Source organism: Dysidea avara, chromosome 3 (genome assembly GCF_963678975.1).
Source record: "Dysidea avara chromosome 3, odDysAvar1.4, whole genome shotgun sequence".
NCBI lineage: Eukaryota > Metazoa > Porifera > Demospongiae > Dictyoceratida > Dysideidae > Dysidea > Dysidea avara.
In genome coordinates, this window is record NC_089274.1 from 26,805,750 (window position 1) to 26,830,974 (window position 25,225).

At 38.5% G+C, this 25,225-nt stretch overlaps 1 protein-coding gene across 1 annotated transcript; it reads left to right on the top strand.

Moving 5' to 3' along the window:
- The first annotated feature begins 3,290 nt into the window (after positions 1-3,290).
- LOC136250561 (glutathione S-transferase-like) lies at positions 3,291-23,649 on the top strand. The gene is made up of 5 exons (XM_066042775.1): positions 3,291-3,548; positions 8,429-8,521; positions 17,718-17,830; positions 17,880-17,975; positions 23,340-23,649. Exons 1-5 carry the CDS (start codon positions 3,413-3,415, stop codon positions 23,505-23,507), a joined length of 606 nt encoding a protein of 201 aa, XP_065898847.1. The 5' UTR covers positions 3,291-3,412; the 3' UTR covers positions 23,508-23,649.
- The last annotated feature ends 1,576 nt before the right edge of the window (positions 23,650-25,225 follow it).

Here is a 25,225-nt window from a genome sequence, read left to right on the forward strand (position 1 = left end):
GTTTAGCGTGTTGCAAAGCATATGTGACATGCATGGCTGTAAGAGCAGATAGCAAAAGTTAATTAAGTGAATGAAAGGCTTAAGTAGCATGGCTGGTAGAGAGTGAGAAGCATTCTTACCATGCAAAGCATGTTCTATCAAGGGAGTCTGGGGGAATACCCCCAACAGGAAAGTTGAAGAATAGTCATCTGAAATTGATTTTGGTAACAAAGGTGACTGAATTTTGCTAAAACCTGAATCTAAATGTTTCTTTGGACACATGACTGCTCTATTAGAGTAGCTGACTGCTCTATTAGAGTATATTTTGATAATTGGAAGTGGAGGGGTGGAAGGACTTTAGTCCCTCCCCTTTGTGCTACATCCATGCATTTCAGTGCTAAAAGTTCTTCGGAACAGTCCATAAGTCTTTTTGTGGAGTCCCACAGTAGCATACTGATCACTAAAATGGTAAAATTTTACGACTCCTTGGAAATCCAATTAGATTTTGTACCACACCTTTAATTTTCATGGCTAATTATACCTAAAAGGTAGCTTTGAAGTGATAAAACCGCGTGAAATGAAATTCTGCTCTGTCCGATTATAGAGGTCGCGACACACCCGAATATTAATGGTTGTAGCTCCGCTTACGAGTGGAGGAATGAAACAAACTATGGCTGCTTAGAAAGTACATGTATTCCCCTAACAGTCAGTGGTAGTTGTGAGGAATTTCATCTTTTAGTGGAGGATTGCTGGGCGGTGTCCGATAAAAGAGGTAAACTTCCGATATTAGAGGTTTTCGGACAGTCACTTTAATCGGCTGTAGCAAAGCAACCACAAAAGCTTTCCAGCCCAAATTTTGGTACATTGCTAGGCTAAGTGTGAAGTTTATCTGTGGTAAAATTCAGAAGATTCGGCTTGGTAGTTTCTGAGAAAAAGTGTCCGATTATAGATGGTGTCCGACAATAGATCGCTTACTCTAGCTAAGTTTCGCATTACTTCGAAAGTAATATTATTACAGTAAGGCGTTTCTTACGTAACGCGTTACTTTAGCAAAGATAACTTGCGCTGCATATTACTTCTTAATTGGCATGTAATAGATTATATTACTTTATTACGTGAAAAGTAATATTATTACGTAAAGCGTTACTTTTGTAACGCGTTACCCTCATCTCTGGAAATCAATAACAATAGCCCACACTTGGTAGCGCACAACACAATGTATGTGTGTTGTGGGTGGTAAAGGTAGTGATAGTATGGTATGGGAGATATAAACTCCTGATATAAAGGACACCTCTATGTCAAGGACAAAAATAAATCTCCCAACAGTAACCTCTTAGAGGGGTCCCACTGTACCACAATACAATAAAAAAGGTGCCTAAAGGTATTAAAATTGAAGTCCGTTTAGATTCAAAACATTTTGTATATCTGGAGTAGAAGTGTCAATAGCGGATACTCACACATGTAATGTACACTTAACACTTATGATTACATTAATGTATCTACACATTGTAAACATACTGTACCTCTGGTATCTCAAGCCAATTTGAGCACAACCAAGCACGAACTTTTTGATGCTTTTTGAACACTTTAGAAGCCTTTAACTTGTTTTCTGCTTTCTTATAATTCAGATTGACAGATTGACCTTCTATTTCTGGTGCAGATGCCCATGCACAATCTCGAAGAAGTGAAAGAAGTTCTTTGCCTTCTTTGTTGGTTAAGCCATGCTTACGGTCTCGTACCCACCTTGTCCAAGCTTGTTCTCGGTGAAAATCACACAAAAATACTGATGCTAAGGGAAATGCACTTTCAAATGCTGACATTTCAGCTTCAGAATAGTCACACATAAGCAAAGGTGGATTCCAAGATGGATTCACTGTTTCAAAATTTCTATAGCTTCAAGAATGTGCTCTTTAGTTTCTGTTTGAACTACAAATTCTGCAACAGTTTGGTAGCCAACATTTGTTCTTACACACAAGAAAAACAGTGGCACATCATAACGAGTAGTCTTGTATGTGGCATCCATTAGCGTGATCACATTGCCGTACTTGGCTAATAGGTCTTGCTGCCAACTTTCCTGATGCACCCAGAGCAGTGTTTGCTCAGACTCTGCATTATTGTTGAAAGGCCTAAAATGATGTTTAGAATTTTTGCTTCTTGACCATTCTTTAATTTTTAGCTCTAAATTCTCTTGATCAAGCTTGGAGTATTGTAATCCTTGTTTGGCCAGGTATATGTGATTACGTACATCTTCCACAGTTGGAAAGTAGGAACGATTTGACATATCTGGACAATTCTCTTTAAACTCTATTTTGACATATTCACGTAATACTTTCCGTACTTCTTGAGGGTTTGTCAAGCCCTCCTGTACAATCTGAAATATCTTCTGTTTAAGCATTGGATGCACTCTTTGTGCCATTCCAGCAACTTCACCAACTGGATGACGACAATGAGCTTCATTGCAAGGTAGTGATACATGGTATACAGTGTCAACTTCAACTATGTGTTTCTCTTGCAGAGCTTTCCTAAGCTCTTGTAAACGGCATTCTTTCAGTTGTCTTAATCCTTTTTGTGACAATTCAATCTTTTCTTCATTCAGGATTTAAAATGATTTGAAGACTTGATATTCTCTGATGACTACTACAGCTGAGCAGTTTAGCTTTCTTGTACTCTGAACCAAGATCCTGTCTGTTTTGTGATCCTTACCCTTGTAGTACTGTGGCCCATGCTGACAATGAAGTCTTCGAATTTTGGATGGACGGAATGGTGTATCACAGAACGACAAGCCATCTTTCGACCAATATAACTTGCAATCCTATAAGTTCATTACCCTAGGTTAAAAATATTCCAAGTATTCAGCTATAAAATCTCACCATAACTTCCTTGGAGGTTGCTGTCGAAGTTCTAGTGCCCCAACTTGTAACTGTCTGCTGCTGAAACCTGTCTAACAAAGTGTCAACATCTTCCAGTATCCCTTCATAACACAGTCCTTTCATCACTAATCCATTCATCCAAGAATCATCTGTAGCCTTCATGTGCAGTTTAGAATCATCCATGGGCAGTCTACTATACTAACTCGAGCAATGCGACGTGACAAAAAATCTAACCCAACTAGAGCATTGCAACTTGACAAAAAATTCGCGCCAAAATTCAAATCTACATGTGCTTGTATGTATTATAGCGCTGGTGCTTTTATCCCAGTACAGTGATGTAATGTGGCATCATAGATAATAGACAGGTGGCATGGAATCGAGTGAACTTAGTAAACCCCTTAGTAAACCCCCAATCGGGAGAACTTAGCGAATCTCCTGGTTGCAAACATTCCGCAAACCTCTGTATCACGTGACAAGTGGACCCGTGGTGTACAGTTGCAATTTTCCTTTCATCCCGATTCCGTCAACAATCTCCGAGTCAGTCCATCTCTTAGAGAGTCGCGATGCCTTCATACAAGTTGTACTACTTTAACGCCAGAGGAGCGGCAGAACCAATCCGCATCATTTTTGCTCAAGCTGAAGTGAAGTATGAAGACTTTCGATTTGAACCAGAAGACTGGGGAAAGAAGTACAAAGCAGGTACGCTCCTCAACCTAACTCAGTTTAGCTACGTAACTATGGTCGCGTTTTAGTTTTATTATGGCCCTTTCTCTGACTTGTTTTGGAAGTTATTCGTTTTGTCAAAAGACTTGGGTTGTACGAAAGGACAACCCTGCAAACGTACTCCCCACAAACACATATATACAGTAACACAAGACGTTAAAAAACAATGAAACTACTAGGACTACAAGGGCAAGATTTTTAGAGAGGGCATCATTCACACCTCTTGTGTTTTCTGCTTTAGGCCACTCCAACAAAATTCCTTGTTTCCCATTTCATTGACCTTAAAAATACATGCGGGTGGGTGGTTCATTATCCATTATTCATTATAGATATTTCCACTAATTTTTGAAATTCATAACTACAGGTACGAGAATACAGTAGAAATATTTAAACTAAGAACCTTAACAGTGAAAAGCTAGCTAAATGGGCTTTCTGAATGCTAAACTAGTTACTGCTATGCTGCCTATGTAGGCACAGGGTAAATAATGAATATCGACAGCAATAATGAAATACCATGTGGGAAGAGAATCTGTATGCGGGCGGGAAATGGGAAACAATGAATTTTCTAGGAGTGGCATTAGGTGGAATGAGCAAACCAACAGAAATTGCATACAAATGACTAGCTTCACTTCTTGCTACAAAGCAGAGCCAGAAATATAATGTTGTCATCTCCTTTATTCGCTGCAGATTGTCTTTCCTTATTGCGATCAACCATTATATTTAAGAAAAAAAGATTTTTAACAACCAAGGTATGCAATTAAATTTATGGCTCCTGTGGTTTTAACCGCCAAATCATGTTTTCCACAGTAAAGCCATACAAGAAGCCAAAAGTTTACTATACTTTTAAAAATCCACAATAGTGGGTTCATAATAGCAGGAGCTTATAAGTGGTGCTTATAAGCTCCTGATAATAGGGATCGTCCAAAAATCCCAATAGCATGACCAAAAACCACCCTGGAAAACATTCTTCAACTCAAAACAACCGTCTTTACAATGAGTATAGATCCACTAATGAGTATCAAGTGAAAATAAACCAGTTTGCTATTTGTTAAACCAGGCACACACCCTGTGGGACATGCTTGGTTACTTTCAAAAAGTGCGTGTGTTTGTATGTACAGTGTGAGAAATAACCCACATACTGTTTCCTTTTCACTTGATACTTACTAGTGGTCCTATACTCATTGCAAAGAACCACCAGAGGGTTGTTTTGAGTTGAAGGATGCTTTTCAAGGCCATTATGCTCAAGAAGCCATACAAGACCATGGTCAAAGTTAGGTGTTTTGGTGTGTGCTGCTTGTGGCTAATAGAATCTGTCCTTATTAAACTTGGTATAGGCCAGAAGCTTAATCTGGGCTGATGACTTTGTTGCAAGGTGGTTTTTTTCGCTCCGTGATTATTGTACGTGGGCGGGTTATCCAGATTAATACTCTAATAGAGCAGTCATGTAAATACTCTAATAATGCAGTCAAGTGTATAACAACAATCCTTGCACTGAATTTGACAACTATTAAAGGCACCAGTAATGCAAATTGTAGCTCATATTGGGAGACTCTCAGTCTGTATGCACATTGCAATTTGATCAGTTTCATGTTTGTACTGAAATGTTGGCAGCATTACTATGCAGAATGCAAAATTACACTATTTACCACTTTTTTCATTATCAATCAAAGAAATCCATGTTAAGTTGTACACATGATATTGTAGTCAATAGAGTGAGAAGATATTGCTGAGATGATATGTTCCAAAAACTTGCAGCAAATACTAGTCAATAATATAGGTCTATAGTTCGATGGATTAGTACGCAGGCCTTTCTTGTATACTGGTGTTACATATGCCCTCTTCCAGTCTGAAGGAAGTTCACCCTGATGTATAATGCAGTCAAGTGTATAACAACAATCCTTGCACTGAATTTGACAGCTATTAAAGGCACCAGTAATGTAAATTGTAGCTGATGTTAGGAGACTCTCAGTCTGTATGCACATTGCAATTTGATCAGTTTCATGTGTGTACTGAAATGTTGACGGTGTTACTATGGAGAATGCAAATTTACACTATTCGCAACAGTCTTCATAATCCATTACTGGATTAATAAAAAGTACACAAACTAGATGAATAAAAAATTGGAAATTTTAAAATAGGAATAAGGATCGCTGAAAAAAGCCACAAAACAAGAAGGGATCGCTGGGGTGGTAATGTAAACCACAAATCCCTCACTTCAAAATGACAGAGCATGTAAGTAAAGATTTATGATCAGGAGCTTATCCTGTTATGATAGAGAGTCAAAATAGGGATTTGTGGTTTACATTACCACCCCAGCAATCCCTTCTTGTTTTGTGGCTTTTTTCAGTGATCCCTATTCCTATTTTAAAATTTCCAACTTTTTATTCATCTAGTTCATATTAGGGATAGAACCACTAAGCATAAGCGAAGTTTGACCATATAGCTATATCATTCCAAGGCAAATAGAAGGCCTTGACTGAAGTCCTTATGACTCCTTTCCTACAAAGGCATTGATTCCACAGAAGCCATTTCATGTGACCAGTAGCTACCCTTTAAAATACTGTACTATCAGTATCTGTGAGTGGTTGATAAGTAATCATCTCTACAGTACATTGGTGGTCCTAATGCGTTTGAAACAACCGTTCATTCAAGTGGTAGAAACACAGGAAAGGGAAAAAATAAAAGTTATAATGTCCTGTCAAATTGCTTATGTCCACACAAGTTTCACAATGCCCTGACAGTACTACAGGACATGTCTGAAAAGTTATTTCGCACACTGTATGTATGTATATTTGTTTGTCTTTCTGTACCCATGTGAGCAAAATGGCTTATACTAAAAGCAGCCTGTATGTGAGAAATGAAGCTGCACAGAACCAGTATAAATGTTCCCGGTAAGTAAGCTTTACTTTGAAGCAGTTTATTTGTGCCAGCTTGAAAAACAGTTGAAGCGAGTTCCTGGAGACATTATGAATGCCTTTCACAACGGGTATATGTGCAACCAAAAAAACGGCATAACTGGCTTCATAGGATACCCTAGCTCCAGTCACTAGACCACACTTTAAGTGAACCTTACACGAAAATTCCTAACTCTGCTCCTTGTAGTAACACAGTCATTCCCGTGTCGGAATGGGAACTGAAGGGAAGGGCATCCTCCAATATCAGACTGCGTCGCACCAGTATCTCTGAGAATGGTGATCGGAGATTCCACTTGTGAGCTAACAAGGGAGACACTACCACATGAAATAAATGGAGTGTATTCATCTGGCAACTTACTTGTCTTCTTATGGTCTGTCTGAGAAAACATGATAGACACACTATAAAAGAGTTGAGAGGATAGTTCTCTGTGTAATTCTTGGTTTGTTGAGTTATGCTTCCTTAGCAGTGCATAGCAATTAGCAACGTAATTATCGAATTACAAAATAATTTATGAATTACAAAATACATTAAATTACAGTATTTACAATCACAGGATTCAAATGTGTGAGCTCCTTAAGGCTTTGTTGTAGCATTAGTCACAGCTGAAACAGTACTCCTTATCCTTGAACATGGTGTCTCAAGTCCTTCGTGTAAACATGCAATTGCGATTTGCATTTGTTTCATCCACCAAGTGATCTAATTGGCTCTGTCAACATTCACAGAATGTGTGCAACACAGTGACTAGACAGTTTATTTGCCGCGCCCACACTAACTGTCTGGCATGTAAGCATGTTATCTCAGAGACAGAGTTCAGTGATACCAATTATTTCATTGTTATGAACATACTATTTTGTGAGTGCCATATTGTCTGACCACATTGTGTAAATGACATGCATGGCTTCTAGCTGCTGAGAACTCATGGTTTCACATTGCTGCTATATTGTAAATGATGTGTGCATGCAAGATATAGCAACTCTACTATAGACTAGCTATATAGTTGTGGGATGTGCATAATGTGGTGAGAGTTGTGGGTGCCACATAATGTATTGTTTGTGAGAAGCCACGTGCACTATAAATGTCCACAGCATAGATAATGCTAACATGAATCAACAGACATGTTCAGTATAGTCTACCTTTAGCAAAACTGCATGTGATTATTATAGTACGCAGTCTTGGCTGAAATAATAGATGCACAACCACTGAATTAAACATATAAATATGTGCTTGTCAGAGTTCCATATCTTGTGACAGGTAGTTATAGCTTAGTATACATAGTATCTTTTGTGTGTTTTATTATTTTATGGTAAATTATTAGTACTGAGGATGCAATGACCAAGCACAACATCACAATGATGTAGTATGACAACAGCTTGTATATAGTCTCATTCCCAGCCGTGCTTGTGTTTGTTTGCACTATTGGTATGGGTACCACACTATATTAGCATTGTAACACATTCACTTGTTGGATTATGATTGACAATTTGTTGTCCGTCCTGCACTACTCTAATAGAACATTCAGCAGAAACATACATGTATGAGTTGGTTCTGCTATACAATTTATTCAATCTGTCTCCAGTAACAGATATATCTATACATAAAGTGCATGAGTCCATCTGAAATGCCTTAATGTATCTATTTACACATGGTATAGTCAATCGCCATAACATTATAGGAGTATCCTATTCAAGCACATATGTACCACTAAAAAAATACTCACAGATTCAGTCTCAAATTTCTACATGCCCCCAGCCCCCTCTATAATTGACATGCTTCGCACCATAAGGTATAGTCAATCATTTTAAATACTTCATTGACACAATATTTGCCCAGCTTTTTTTTTTTCATGCATAGTGTGAATGATTGTGTTTCACTATGTGTCCTTTATTGCTGCAACCATATTCTACATATTGTCAGTTAGATTAGAATGATTATTTATGTAGAGATGCCATTTGGACGAGCACCTGACCTTGATGTAGATGGTACCGTGATTGCTGGGTGCATGAATATTCTCAGGTACTTGGGAATAACATTTGGTAAGTGTAGCTATGGGTTTATAACAATATTGTACAGGTATATGTATGTAGTACTTAAATATCACTGAAAGGTTCACTTTAAGGAGGGTCTACATGGTGACTTGTAACATAGCTGAAGTGACTTGTAATGTAGCTGAACTCTCCATAAGGTAACTTGAAACTCAACTGAACTACAGGATGACTTTGTACGTAACTGAACCCTCTACACAATACAGGGAGCTTTGTAACAAAGCTGAACTCTCCACAAAGTGACTTGTAATGTAGTTGTATGGGTGGGGTGACATGTTACTTTGCTGATTACTATTGGGTGACTTGTTCGTAGCTGAACTCTTGAGAGGGTGACTTGTAATAGAGTGGCTGCTGACTGCTTTAATACTATTATAGTGTCTCGATCATACAGTTGTCATATTGGTCAGTATTTCACAAAATTTTGTACAAAGATTTACTTTTAAAGGAATTTTCTGCTGACTGACTGTTTGACTGTTGCCTTCAGACAAGAGCTGCTAGATATATCTGTTCATTGAGATATTGTAAGACTTATTGATATAAGAATGATTGAGATAAGGATGATAGGGTTATTTATGTAGATAATGGTAAACTTAAGTTACTGGTATATCAAAGAATATCTGATGATGTAGAGACCTCTTCCATCACTTGGGTAGTGATGTACATTATTATGTTTTGGAGGTCGGGATTTTCTCGGTACGATTATTGCTATCATTGTTCGGTATCGATATCAGCATTGCTATAATGTATAAGCTACTGTACAGTATGTATAAATTTATTTCAAATTGTATATAGTTTCTTTAAATTATAATAATCATAGATTTAATCCAAGCTACAAAGCTAACATGTGTGCAGGAATGTAAACTGTACGAAAGTGTACTTTTAAAATGGGTGTATCCATTCACTGGACTGGGCTACTGGACTGGGCTACTGGACTGGACTACTGGACTCAAGTTTTTTTTGTTTTCTTGCCTTTTATTGCCAGGCTTAACTAGAATAAGTGTCTTAGAAACTGATACCATTCACCATGAGACATAAAACTTGTACATTGACCACAAAAACTACACTAAAAACCTTGGTGCAGTTCTTTATCGTAATTTGTCTACTGCTAGCAATGTTTCAAGTACTGTGCACTGTTAACACTGCCGTCTTATCTATTTAGTCTTCTTTTGTGAAATAGCCACCATACATACATTTTACCCCATTATGATATAGAAATTGCCTGTAATCTGTGCATTCACTCTAGCTTTGCCGGCTCTTAGGTTTATAATGTTTGTAAATAGCAACGAGTATGAAGTGTTAAGAATTGCTTCCCAATACGCACACTTTCAAACAGGAAGGTAAGGTTACACATATTTGCAAAAAAAATACAGTGAGTGTAACAGGGGTTCAAAGCAAAGTTATAGACCTCCAAAACTAAATAGCGTCTTTTTCAAACATACTTAATATAACATCTTTAAACAGGCTGTAGGACCAGATATCTTACAGACCTTCAACACTTGCACTGTAACGCCTAATTTAAAAAAAAGATAGGCTACAGTTAGCTGTATGTGCCTCTTTTTTATGCAAGACAAGACATGGAGAGGAGAGCCCTATAGCTTCAAATGTGGTGTACCACTCTGTGAAATCACTTTTATGGTTGAAAAAGGTGTGTGTGGTTGAAAAAATGTGTTTGAGCAAATTTTATATGAGTCCAGTAGTGCAGTCCAGTGAATGGATACGCCCCTTTTAAAATTATAACAATGACAGGTAATCATGTAATTAGTTCCATAATAAGTAATTCATGACCAACACAATATTGTACTTAGGACTTCTTGATTGGTACTCATACGTGACCTTGTTTAGAAACAGTAGTTCATTAATGTGATCTCCACTTAATCGGGATCTTCTTTGGCTACTAATGTATCCAGCTGCTGACAATATTCTTTCAGATGGCGTTTACATGGCTGGTATTGCTAGATACTCCCTTGCAAGCTATGCCAAGGTAGGATAGCAGTTCTTGTTTTCTTTCCACCATGCCAAAGGATCCTTCTTTCTACCAATGTACTCAACATTGCAATGCAATTACAATTCATGCTCGTTTTGTCTTGACTGATTGATAGTTGTGTAGATTTCTTTCCTTATCAAAACTGTCCCATAAACACTTTTTCTTCACAGGAGCACCTTCTTGGTCATCTTCAGCCTTATCTTCAGCATCAATGACAACACTTGTACTACTAAAAACTGGATCTGCACACATGATGCTAAGAAGTAATCTCTTTGCTCTAGCCAGTGCAGTTGTGGTGAAGCAGACTTCTTTGAATCGTGGATCTAATAGACTACATATACTATAAATTTTATCTTCCTCATAACCTAGCCATCTCCTTTCTATTGATGCTATCAAACCTGCAAACTACTTGCTGGGTTTCTTTAGTACTAGAAACACTGCTTCCCTGGTACCTGGGTTTCATCATCAGGAACATCATCTCATCCTCATCAACTACATTTTTCCGAAGTTCAAACTACAGCATTCAACAAAGGGATTACTTTACTACAAGATACTCTTTGCTTGGCACTAAGCTCCCATGTGACTTCTTCTGGAGGCTGCAAGATTTAACAACAAAAGCCTGCAGTTACAGTTATGTGTGCTTCATCTGCAGGACCATGGGTAAACCTTTCTACTTCTGAATGGTGTGTGCTGACAGATTTTGTCAAAAGACGCTGAAGCATGTAATATGTGCTGCTCCATCCTTATCAGACAGTCTGTAATTAATTATGATTAGGCAGGTTCAACTGTCCTTTTAGCTCTTTCAGTCTTTCTGTGGCTTTAGTTGAGCGGTTGTAAAAGGACACGATGGCTTTGACTGATTTAATCATCTCTTGCATGGCTGGAGGCATCTTAATGCTGTCATCAATGGCTAGCTGTAGAGTATAGCCAAAGCAGTGCCTACTATTCCTTTCTCCAAGACGTAGTGCCAGATCCATATTAGATGCATTGTCTGCTACTACAGCAGATACTGAAGCTTGGTCAATGCTGTAATTGCTAAGGATCTGTTTTATGCAAGCAGCAATATGTACCTTCCTGTAAAGTGCTCAACTCAACTGCAAGACAGAGTGAAACCAACTCAAAGGTTACTGTCAAATAATGACAGCTTGACCAGGCATCAGTAGCCTCTGAAGTCCACATGTCAGTTGTGAGAGCTAGCTTGCTCTTAGGATGTTTGCTTCAACTTGCTGCTTCATTTCTTGTTACATTGTGGGAATGACATATCTCAAAAATGTTGTCCTGTGGGGTATCTTATGTAGGGTACTGTTGCTGTCTAACTTCGCTTTTCTTGCAGCCATACAAGGTAGAGTAGTCTGTTTCTTGGTAGTAACAGGCTTGTTCTTAGCCTGGCTGGTTTGCTTACGAATACTTGTGTTTTTTTTGTCTTGCTACTTCGTATATCTTAGGGTGCTTTGTCCTTAGATGGCTCACGAAGTTCGTTGTATTACCTTCAAAACTTTAACAGTAGTCCCACAGTCCTTGCACTTGGCCATACTATCTCCTCTACCAAGCTGGTTCATATTTTTAAAGTATAGCCATTCTGCACTATTCCTATGTGTTCTTTGTCCCTTACAGTTAAAGTGCTCCCAGCAGCAACGTTCTCTGGCACTTTTATGTCTTCTACTTCCTTTCCTATGCCTGATACCATATTCTTGATCATGTGTTTTGATGAAATCAACTGGGTGTACGTCACTGATTAACAATGTCTTCGTAGAGAATTGTCCTTGGCAAAGGCATAGCCAGGAAAGTTCTATTTGAGTTGGAAGTAGGTGACTGCTCTATTAGAGTATCTCAATCTTTTGCAGTACTGAATTCAATGCACTTTTACCAAGGCAGCTGCCTAGGTTGCCTCAATGGTAGCTACACCACTGCTTGGTTTTAACGTATGTAGCTGTGTGAACTGCGATAGTCACAGTAACGTAGCGTTCTGTCAGTATTCACAGATAAAGTGGTATTTATTGATGTACACTGTATCGCTAATTATCGGAATGCTTAAAATTTAATAGCAATATCAAACCACCAACGATATATGCTTAAAATTACCGAAAAATCGATATTATCTTTGGTATATCGCACATCGCTACACTTGGGTACAGTACAGCTTGCAGAAACTAACATTTTTTATTTCTTTATACTCTATAAATTGTTACATTATTGGCAGTTAACTATTATCTAGATATTCATATATAAAGCTGAAAAGCCATTTGTCTGTCTGTCTGTCTGTCTGTCTGTCTGTCTGTCTACATTCCTTTGACATCAGACAATTATCTCACTAACTGATACATGTATCTAAGCAGTTGATGCGTCAAACAAGGCGCTCATCATCTAAGAATTACATCATTTTTAAATGAAGTTTCTAACTGTCTTTGTCTGTCCTCTAGAGAGCATTGAAGGCATTGGTGTTGAGGAAAGCTTGAGCTACAGGAAGCCACAAACAAACATCCCTAGCGTTAGGGCGTAATACTGTCAACCCAATGGTTCTGAGTTTGATTCCTGTACATGACAACTTTATAATACTTTTTCAAATGTCAAATAGCTTATTCACCCATCTGTGGACATATTTACACAAATGAATATTGACACAATTCATGTGCAAAATGAAATACTCATCATCTGGCTACCTCACAAAGTTTATTGCAAGCGTCTATGTGCTTTCCTTTGTCCACTACAACGTGTTGAGGGCTATGATATAGAGAAAACTATAGCTGTATTCCATTGCTAACCACAGGACAAGCAGTTCAATGGTGCTATACCCTGATCCCCTATTCATGGCGGGGGTTATGAAAACCCGGACCGGACCAAAGGTCAATTCTCCAGGCAAGCAAGATTAGCCATGTTATAAATATTTTACTGCTATTTACATCCTCTATAACACTTATACACCACTCACCCTGCAGCAACTCTGCCAAGCCCGCAATTGCGATGGTTGAGCAACACGAAATATCCACTGTAGAACAACTAACTAAGCTAAAACACTTTCTAATGTGCTTTGCTACATGATCGCTACAAAGCTACGTGTTCTCCTGTATTTGCATAGAACTGGCACACACGAGTGGCTACCTGAATTTATTAGAGTCGTGCTGTGCAAAGTGATTGAAACTAAACTAGCAATTAAAACATTAAATTTGTCTTGAAATCCATTTGGTGATAGATAACGCATGGGAGTTAAGCAAGGTAGGCAGTACTTAAATTATTTCAGGATAGATTTCTAGAGTGAAAAGCACGACTCTAACCAATTCGTGCAGTAACTCTAGCAAGTACAGCAGGAGAACATGTAGTTTTGTAGCGATCATGTAGTAAAGCACATTAGAAAGTGTTTTAGCTTAGTTAGTTGTTCTACAGTGGATACTTCCTGTTGCTCAACCATCGCAATTGCGTGCTTGGCGGAGTTGCTGCAAGATGAGTGGTGTATAAGTGCTATAGAGCATGTAAATATTTATAACATGGCTAATCTTTCTTCCCTGGAGAATCTACTTTGGTCCGGTCCAGTCTGGGTTTTCAGAACCCCCATTCATGGCAAATGTGATAGTGCAAATGTCAACTCCTTATGCAGTGGTGATTATAATTTTTCAGTAATGATCACACAAATGTCAGACCAGCTTTATGGGGTGTCTGGATTCAGTGGAATGGAATGGTGGAATGGAACGGTAATTAGGTAATTTCAATTAATGGTCACCTCTTTATAAAGACCACATTCTAACAAAGACCACCTCTTTACAAAGACTGTTTTACTTTAATATCTGAATTGTTGTTTTAGAGCCCTATAGCTAAGACAGTCTTATTGATGCCACATGTTATGTCTAGAAAAGCCAGTGATATCTGATTTACAGTAATAGCTATATATCCCATACAAAAACAGCTTGGCTATACAAAAAAAAGATGTGTCCACAAAACTAAAAGCAACTGGCAACTAAAGGAGCTAATATCTGGTGAGGCCAAGAAATGAATGCTAATATATACTGGTAACTAAGTATAATTTAAATAATCTTGGTCCTTTATCATTGACTTGTGCAGTCTGACTGTATTCCTAATTAATTCCCTGTAAATCTAATAGGCTAGTAAATTGGTACCTTTCCCAATAGTCCGGCATTGTAGAGGAGAAAAAAGGCAGCTATATTACTAGCCAATTAGAATTACAGGGAATTAATTAGGAATGCAGCAAGACTGCACGAGTCAATGATAAAGGACCAAATTATAGTGCGTTATCTGCCAGTATTTCTTGGCCTCACTGAGATATTAGCTCCTTTAGTTGTCAGCGGTTACTTTTAGTTTGATGATAACATAATTTTTGTACACCCAAACTGTTTTTGCATGGGGTATATTGCTGCATTACAAATCAGATATCACTCTGACTTTCCTAGGCATGTGGCGCACAACTGATCAATAAGACCATCCTATGGGGATACACTCTAAAACTACAAGATAGCAGCAATTTAAACATTAAAGTAAAATGGTCTTTATAAAGAGGTGGTCTTTGTTAGAAGGTGGTCTTATAAAGAGGTGACCACCAATTGAAATTACCAAAGTACCATTCCATTCCAGTCCCATTCCAGTCCACCATTCCATTCCACTGAATCCAGACACCCAGCTTTATGGTTGATCTGACATGGCTGCCAGCCAATCAGCCAACAACACTATTTGCCTCAAAATACTTGTTTACACTATGGTGTACAGTGACTCCACCTGGTTAGTTTAATCTCCTAGCAACAGAACATTGTTGTTGTGTCAACAACAGTAACAATGCAGGTGAGAACCACAGCCTACACCCAACTTTCCTGACCTGACCAATGTCACACCAAACAAGGAAATGGGTGGCAATCTTGCTAATTGGTCGGTAAATGCCTGATGGCTGACTGTTATAATCACCCCTGCTATGGCAGTCTGTTCGTAAGTTACAATCGTTTTAGTAAGCATATGTGATTTATTTTCCCTGTGTATCACTCTGCGTAGGCAGTGTAAAGGCGCTGCCAGTGCCATAATTTGTAGATGGCACTGTTGTAGACCGTAGCGAGTGCATTATAACTTATAATGCGCTGGTTGTGGTTTTGCAGACCGCGATGAGTGCATTATAAGTTATAATGCACCGACCACAATGCAATATACAGATATTGCAATGGCTGTGGTTTTGTGCAGGATTGCACAAGTAGCGGCAGCTGAGATCTTATGATACCTCACCTAGTAGGTGGAAATATGCTTCACGATTCACTCAAATTCTTTTATAGCCTATCAAGTGAAAGTCGATTGTGGGGCTATAACATCACTAAATGTCACTGGATCAAAGATCAACCAAGCAGCTAATGGCAATTGTAAAAGCCAACACGGCCAAAACTCTGGTCTAAACATATTTATAACCTTTACTAGATTGATGCCATCCGAGCCTATTCCATCTTCGACAATGAGTCAATAAAACTATTATATTATTTTAAATAATCCTCACCATTACATTTGATTGTGGCAACCAGTTTTTGTCTTGCCACTAGATTCAAGTTTAGCCAGTGTAGATAGTAAGAATTAGACTAGTAGTGGTTCAGTAGTTAGGTTTTGCTTACTTAGGCCGTTTTTAGTTGCTTTTCTTTGAGAGAATAATCAGAGCGATTGAGTTGATCATGTATGCTGAGCACTACACAGTGATCGAGAGCTGAACAGTGAATTGAGGTTAGTACTATATATAGCCCATAGCATACTAGTTTTGGTCAAACTCAGGTGGCTGTGGTACTATAGAGGGAACGTCACCTCAATGTTGAGTTCGGTCACCCACAATCGATGTTAGAAACCTGGCCTTTATTAGAGGTGCAGCTGTCTTGTGAGTCTCTCCCCACCTATTAGATAAATGGTACATAACAGTTATACAATGTGCACTCGTGCTCTGCCTGTATAAACGCACCCGCCTTCAGGCCTGATGGCCGGCCCTCAGGCTTGTGCGTTTATATCAGGCAGAGCACTCGTGCCCATTGTACGTATAACTATATAATACTTGCTGTACAAATCGATCTTTCTGTTATTGCTACTTTGTAGGGTTATAACTCCAAAAGTTATTACCATATCAGGCCAAAATTTTGCCAGAACATTATATTTACTAAACAGGAGTTCGAAAATGCATGATTGTGTCAGGTTTTTGCAGATCTGGCCACATATGTGACCATCTCAGCAAAAACCTGTCTAGTTTGCGCAACCTCTGATTTAAAAAAAAAATTCTCAGCATTATCTGCATTGTCCAAGGAATGGTTCACCAAAGTTTCAGTCGATTATGGTGAGTAGGTTTGGAATTACAGTGCTAGAAAGTAAGAAGAACAAGGAAATCAATTTGTATAGTGACTATACTAAAAATAAGCTACAGGTGCTTACATTCACAGCCATAACTTCCGTTTGGATTAGTCTACCAAGTTGGAATTTGGCTTACAATGTTCACCATGGATTGGCAGATCAATCAAGGTATAGTTTTAGCCCTGCAGTCACTTGTGCATGTATGAAGGCGGTTTTGTTGAAGAAATGGTGACGATTTTGTTTATGTCTACCACATTGTAAACAAATGCACGTGACACGCAAACCATTGGGGCTACGGTAATGAAACAGATGTTCAAACTCCCCATGAGTAGGTAAATAAGATGGTGTATAGGGTTAATCGATTTAAGACTTCCTTTCCTGAGTAATGACTCGATGAAACCTTGCGTAAAATTTTCTTTGTAACGTTACACGTGTAATTTCACCAATTATTTTAAATTTTGTTTTTCTCAAAACACATGCTTGTGTGAACTAGACGGGTTTCCCTGAGACGGTCATATATGCTATCACATTTTTACCAGAATCATCCTCTTTTTTTTCCATAGTGTACATATTGCAGAGGCACTTTTCAATAACTCTTTATTTTATATTGGGCTGAACAGCCTGAAAATGAAGCTAATGACCACTATGACTGATGGTTGGGGCTTGCATTCAGTACATGATTATGTCCAGTGCTATTCTTTCTTGTGATGCAGTATGTGCTGGTTCACCAGTCATAATTATGTTTCAAAAAAGTAAACAAACAAGTACAAGGAAAAATTCCTTTTACTTTTTAGGACACAATGTTGGTTGTAACTTATATCTTGATAAGAATAAGAAACATATTAGTTGTCAATTTGCCTATTGTGGTGTAGTATTTAGTTACATGTGTTTGGGCCACAGGAATGGCTGGTAATAATGAATTGGACAATGCTGTGTTGGGAGGATCTTCTGATTACTTGTCTGACATAGCTGCCAGCATGAACAAAGCTGTGTTTGCTAAGGATGATGAGAAGGTATATTTTATTTGTGTTCTTGCAGATATGTTAAAAGATATTTTAACAGGCTGAGAAGATTGCTGAGTTTAAAGAGAAGACTGTACCTCAGATGTTTGGTGTCCTTCAGAAGCATGTGAAGAATGGACACTTTATTGGATCTGAGGTTGGTATAGCTGCTGTGAAACCTGCTCACCTTAGGGCAAAGTGGCTACATTCAAGGCCACTGACAGGGGGGCGACTAGGGAATTTTGCCCTGGGCCCCACCTTGTAAGGGGGTCCCAAGGGGGCCTCCATGGTCCTCATACAGTAGTAGCTGCCCCATAGCTACATTATCCATAGTTCCATACATAGCTACAATAAAACAAATATACACTGAACAGTGCAAAAAACTCCCTGTGTAAGGAAGCCTCAGTAAGAGATACCATCTATAGCCAGCAAGCTCAATAAGATCCATAGCAATGCAGTGTAGCAGTGGTAGCATAGATACTCAAAGCAAAGGGTACTCAGTTTATTATCTATGGTGGCAACAAAGCGAATAATTTTATAAGGCGCTCATATAGACACTGTAACTTTTACATAGATAGATACTCTAATTGAGCAGTCACCCTATTACAGCAGTCAGGCAAATATTCAGTTATAGTAACTGTCAAAATCAGTCTGGGATAGGTATAAAAATTTCCTGGGTGGTATGTATTTGGCAGAAAGCTTGCTGTAAAATTCAAGCTCAAGATACCCTAATACAGCAGTCACCCTAACAGTCAAATAGACATTATAGCTATACTGTAATAAATTATTAAATTCACTCTCATATTCAATCTCAGTGGGTTTAATTTATGAAAATTTCCTGGGGGGGGGGGGGGGGGGGGGGGGGCATGCCCCCTATCTTAGCATGCTTTGCATCAGTGCTAAAACTGTTAGCTTATCAGTTAGTAGCTACTTTGCTGCCTAGTAGCTATAGTTGTTCTTGTAATGTCCTTTTTTGTCTGTTTTTCCTTATTGAAAATTATGGGTTATAGGGGCCCCACATTCTAAATTTTCCCTGGGCCCTCTAAATATTCCTGGCGTCCCTGGCTACATTAAGCTAATAGTAACTTGCATACAAATGATTTGACGGGTGACCTTATGACCAGATCACAGGTTTCACTGTATACTGTAGATGGTTTGCTAGTGTGAATTCTAATTCATCACTATTTGATGCTGTAGACCTGATTCAGCGATTAACAATTTATCATGCATTTGCTGTGGTACACACACATGTTATAGTTTTTATTGCACGAGAGTATATGTGAATATACCATCTGAAGTGGTGATGTGTGAGGTATATGTCTTGATGTATTGCTATATGCAGTAATTATACAGTACAGTAGTACTGTATATTAGGGATCATGGAGGTTAGCACCTTTTCGTAAAATAATATTGACCAGAAACTTCACAATACTGTATAGTGGGAAATTTTCGAGGAATGAAACTTTCACGAAATGATGAGAAAATCTGATTTTTGCATTTTTAATGCACGAAAGTCTAGAAAACAGATTTGGAGAGGTAATACCTATGTGTATAAACCTGAAACATTTTGTGATTATATTTTCATGGAGCTATGATTACTCTCGAAATTTGTGAAAGTTTGTCCCTCGAAAATTTCTGGCTATCTGGTAGCTTCATGGCGCCTTGGCATAATTGTTTAGGTAGAATCAGGAGCTTATAAGCTCCTGGTCCAAAAGTGTTTCCTGAATGGCCAAAAATGCTTCAGATAAGTTGCTACGGAATTAATTTTTTTATTCAGTGGAATGTTTTGCTGACTGATGGATTGATACCTTCAGACAAGCATAACTTGATAATGGCTAAGGTTAGGGTCACTGTTTGACATTGTTTCAGCCCAACAGTACCTTTTGGCATACCATGGTACATACATTACATGCATAGTGGACTTACCCTTGTCCTCCTTTGTGTCCTTAGCTAGTGTTGATTCGCGGTAGAGCAATGGCTTCCCTACATTTGTAAACGGAAATCGTATTATATAGTTATACAACGGGCACGAGTGCTCTGCCTGATATAAACGCACGAGCCTGAGGGCTGTCAGGCCCAAAGGCAAGTGCGTTATACAGGCAGAGCATGAGTGTACGTTGTATAACTGTTATGTACCATTCACCTAATAGGTGGGGAGAGTCTCACTAGACAGCTGTAACACTTATAAAGGCTAGGTTTCTAACATCGATTGTGGGTAACCAAGCTGAACATTGCGATGACGTTCCCTCTACAGTACTGCAGCCACCTGAGATATTGAAAGCTAGTACGCTATGGGTTGTATCACTAACCTGCATTTGCTGTTTGACTCTCATCATGTAGTGCTCAGCATGCCAGCGTGATCACTCAATCGCCATATAGACTAAGCGTCAGACTAATCGCCATAGTGATTCTCTCGAGTGAAAAAAAGCAGGTAATAGACGGTTTAAGTAAACAAAACCTAACTACTAAACGATACTAGTCTAATTCTTACTATTCACACTGGCTAAACTCGAATCTGGTGGCATGACAAAAACTGGTTACTACAATTGAATGTAAAAGTGAGTATTATTTAGAATATAATAGTTTTATCGAGTCATTGTCGAAGTGGACTACAGTTTAATCTGGCACCAGACTAGTAAGGTGTATGAGTACGTTTATATATATGTAGACTAGAGTTGTGGTCACCGCGTTGGCTTTTCCGATCGCCATTGGCTGCTTGGTAAACATTATACGTATTGGTGACGTTATGGCCCACAATCGACCTTTACATGTCAGGCTATAAAAGAATTCGAGTGATCTGTGAGGTACCTATTAGGTGAGGTGTCGTAGCAGTCTCGGCTGCCGGCACTTGTGCATTGCTGCACAAAACCGCAGCCAGTGCAATATCTGTATATTGCACTGTGGTCGGTGCATTATAACTTATAATGCACTCGTTGCAGTCTGCAAAACCGCAACCAGTACGTTATAACTTATAATGCACTCGCTGCGGTCTGCAGGAGTGCCATATACAAATTATGGCACTGGCGGGGCCTTTGAACTGCCCATGCAGAGTGGTACATTTAACAATGAACTAGAGTTAACAGTGCAATGGAGCATTAGCCAGCACAATTAATTTATTAGCTGCCATTGCATTCAATTTCTTTGCTTGTTATGAAGTGATGAACAACTGTGAGTCAGCTTGCGTCTTTGTGTTTCAAAACTCTAGCCACCTGGTTTTTGGTTGTGAGTTTACTAACGTGAGTCATAATATAGCCCGATGGAAAATTTAATGGCAAATCGAATGGAACTTGTTGTAAGGTGATAGGGGCAATCACCATCTGAAAAGTTACTTGCATGGCTAGTAGCGTTGCAACGATACAGTGTGTAGACGTATCGATATATTGTCTCTGGTGTATCACGATACAACGATATATTGCACGATGCAAAGTGAAGTCTAAACAATGGTCTATGTCATTTTTTAAGGGAAATAAGTGAGCTATTTTTTTCTTTGAGAAGCATTACATACTATTTAGTTTAACCACAATGTACAATATTTCGATTGTCAGCCATGTTAACAAGCCACGATATGCCGATATATCACGATTTGACTGTGTATCGATACAGCAATATTATCTTAAAACAATACAATACGTGATATATCGATATATTGTTGCATCTCTAATGGTTAGTTTAGGCCTCACTGTTTAACATTAGGGTAAAGCTCTAGGTATCATTTTAATCCATGTTACATCACGAGTAGAATGACATAAATTGCATAGCCATAGGATAAACACTTCGACAGTTACAGCACTTTTTGCAAGACACGCATATTTATTAAGCTGTTTTCTGGATTATGTGGGTTTCATAACATTTTCCCTCACACTTGTTGTCTACATTAGAGTTTGAGTTTGACTGCTCTACCTTAATATTGTCTGTCCATTAAATTCCCTGACCTAAGCTGCTATGTTGCTGCTTATTTAAACTGGGAATCATCACGGGTAGTGTGTGATACAGTATATCTGTACCTAATGGTCATGTACATAGTCACAATGCAATACATGCACAATGTAGAACTGCACCGATATTGGTATCGGTGAAAAGTTGACTTTTTAGCAGATACGAGCAGATATTACACACAAGTATGTTATGGTTGACTTTGTGTATAATAGTTAAAGCAGAAGTTTCAAGTTGTAAAGGTTTTCACGATGGCCAGGGTTCAAATCCTGAGCTGGCACACTTTTTTTTTATCACTACCTTTTCCACAATTCTTTTTTATGTTTTAGTAACCACCTTTTAAGCTTTTTGCCACATTTTTTAAACGGTGTCCATACTGAAAACCTTTTATGTTCAGATATTGGTATTGGAATTAGTGATTTTTGTAGCCAATATATCGGTTATCGGTATATTGGAAAATTTCCATATCGGTACACCTCTAGCACAATGTAATATACAAGCTGTAGTTACAGTGTTCATTTAACCTTCTTCAAGTAGCCTAGTGAACAGACTTTTAATCAATGTGTAGTTGTAGGCTAAGTTATCAAACCTATAGTGTTGCCATGCGTGCCTATATTGTGTAAACATGCATTTCCCAAAAGTTCTTTGTGGGTTTAAGGGACCATTAAAGCTCTGTAATAGCTATATAAGGCCAGCACCATTCTTCCTTTGATGCAATATGCAGTGTTGGTTCACCAGTCATAAATTAATTTATAATTAAGTGTCATGAAGTAGGAATTAAAATTAATGTCCACTAGTATAGCTACAAATGTTGATGACCTCCCTTGTTGCTTTCAATTTCTGTGTCCCATATATTTCTACACTACTGGTTATAGGCACTGATTTGTGGTGACGCGTGACTTGGCTTCGGTATATGAATGACAAAATTCCAGAATTTCCATAGTGGTACTTCTTGTACTGTTCTTCTATCTTCATTTGTAATGCTGTATTATGGGTAGAACATGCTGTACTTGAAAGTGGGGCTTTTTGTAAAAGGAGGTGGAACTTTTGCTTGAAATTTCCACAGTAACTGAATTAGTTGCAGAGGCACTTCTCTTACTGTTCTTCGTTATGACAGGTGGAGCAAAACAGAAAACAAAGGCCACAGCAATTTCAAGTAGTAGTCGATTGTTAGGGTACATGCTAAAGAGGACAAAGCTAAGTCCATGATGCATGCACTGTAGCTGCTGGGTTGGCGAAAAGGTGTGTCTCTGGCCGAAGCAACATCAAACAGTGAAGAAAAATCAAGCCTGTAGCATGAGTTATGGCATCAGTTAGCTAATAGATAGGAATTCTTTTAAAAATTGGTTTGAAGGGTTTTGGGTTGCTCTGAAGGCATTTTTCAGCTTGGTTATGCCTAACCAATACTGCCAAGCTGTTTTGAAGGAAAAGGGTGATATTTTTTGGCAAGAAAGCCCAAACCTTCATGATCCCTATTATACAGTACTACTGTACTGCATGATATTTGTATCGGTTATGTGATCATGTAGTTTAAACATTATTGTGTTACTTTAAGCTGCCTATAAGTTGTTTGCTTCTTCCAAAACAGAAATTGTCATGGGTGGACATTCAAGGATATTACCTGTTGGATAAAATTGCAAATAACTTAGGTGTCAACCTAGCTGACTACCCTGTGCTCCAGAAATTTCATGATGATGTAGCTGCTCTACCAAACATTAAGAAGTGGTTGGAGAGTAGGCCAAAGACTGAGCATTAAGTACACAGTTGGTGTTTAGCATGACTGATTTTAGGTGCTGACGTTGCATTAGAGCCATGTACACTGTAGACAGTGTATAGGTGTAGTATCTGCTTATAAAATAATTAAAGTATTGTGACAGTGTTGTCAGAAATCAGCGGAAGCTTTGTGTTGTTATTAGCATTGTTGTGCAAGTGCACAAGAAACACAATCAAGAGTTTTTAACATATTGTAGTACACACTATAAGGGACAGAAGGGAAAGATCATAGGGTGAGGTGCAGAAGTGGACAATTATGTGCATTACTATTATAGTAAGGATACTATAAATCAATTGTTTAATATCCAATTGGGGTGCTTCATTACCTGATCTTTATCGTTGCATCATGGAGTCTGGAATTTACAGAAGACTATTATAATCCTTACTATTATTGACCACATGCGTGTATGCACACTGCCACCCATTATGTATTTAACTTTGCCTGTTAATGAGCTTGGTGGATTATAACAGTATAGTAAGCAATGATCGTGTACCTACACTGCTGCCCATCTCTGTATGGCTGTGTTTTTTCAGAGAATCTAACAAAAGGATCAGTAAGAACAGTTGCCTAGCATTGGCACTAAGCTAGGGGGTGATGACAAGGGGTAGCTACATACTCTAGGCACCAGTCCCAATTTTAAGCATAATAGGTGCTTTGAATTTAAGCATCAAGCTGTTCAAGTATATTGAGGAGATTTCCTGGGGTTCCAGGACACCAGACTATCTTAGTTTGGCAGTGCATGACCATAAATTAATATATAAATGGGAACGGGGCAGGACAGTATAGCTACAGTGCAATAAGAAACTTATATTGATTCCATTAAAGGTGACTGGCATATTAGGGGTTTTCATGGGGTTCTGGAAACCACATTTGAACTAACTAGTGAGCTTGTAGCAGGAAGAATTTGACAACACTAATAAATAGCTATGCTGCCTATGCAGAACAGTACAGAATTAGCTAAGTGCTTGTCCTAAAGGGAGCCAAGCATTATACTGTCCATGAATGAATCTAGTAAGTAGAATATATAATATAAGAATTCTAATTTCTAATCTGTCAGCAGTTGGGGGCTGTATCCCTAGTGCTGAGCTGTGTACAAAGTGAATACAGGAGGCATACCTTACAGTACACACTGTACCTATAACCAAGAGTACATATACTTGAGAGGACTCTTGATTAAATTCTATAACTCACTACCAAATTGGGCACATAATGTTAGCTAATACTTAAGTTACTATAATAGTTATTTTGCTTCACAATTAACTGCCGTGATTTACAACAACTCTACTGAGGCCACTGTTACAGGTTGCCAGTGGACCCTCAGCATAAATATTATGATAGTCTTCAATTGCATTCAGTTAATTGCATTGTTTCTGTAAGCTGTATAAATCAAATGCAGTTAGCCAGATCTTTAAGGGGGATGGTCACTGTGCTCTTCTCTGTAGTGAACTGCTCTACTTCTTTGTGTTACAAACAATGTTGTGGTACATGCTTCAGTATAATAATGCCTCAATGCGGATGAAGTTGATGACTAGAGATAGGAGATGAAAGGTAATACAGTGGAACCTCAGTTATCCGGACCCTACTTATCCGGATTCTTGGTTAACCGAACTACAGAAATGACTCCTGTATTAGAGTAGTGGCTGTTCTATTAGGGTAGTTGATAGCACTGAAATTTTAAGAAATGTTATTTATACACAGTT

Coding starts and splice junctions, on each gene's coding strand:
- LOC136250561 (XM_066042775.1), top strand. CDS start 3,413: ATGCCTTCATACAAGTTGTACTACTTTAACGCCAGAGGAGCGGCAGAA. Junction 17,831..17,879: donor TTGCTAAGGATGATGAGAAG/GTATATTTTATT, acceptor ATATTTTAACAG/GCTGAGAAGATTGCTGAGTT. Junction 17,976..23,339: donor GACACTTTATTGGATCTGAG/GTTGGTATAGCT, acceptor CTTCCAAAACAG/AAATTGTCATGGGTGGACAT.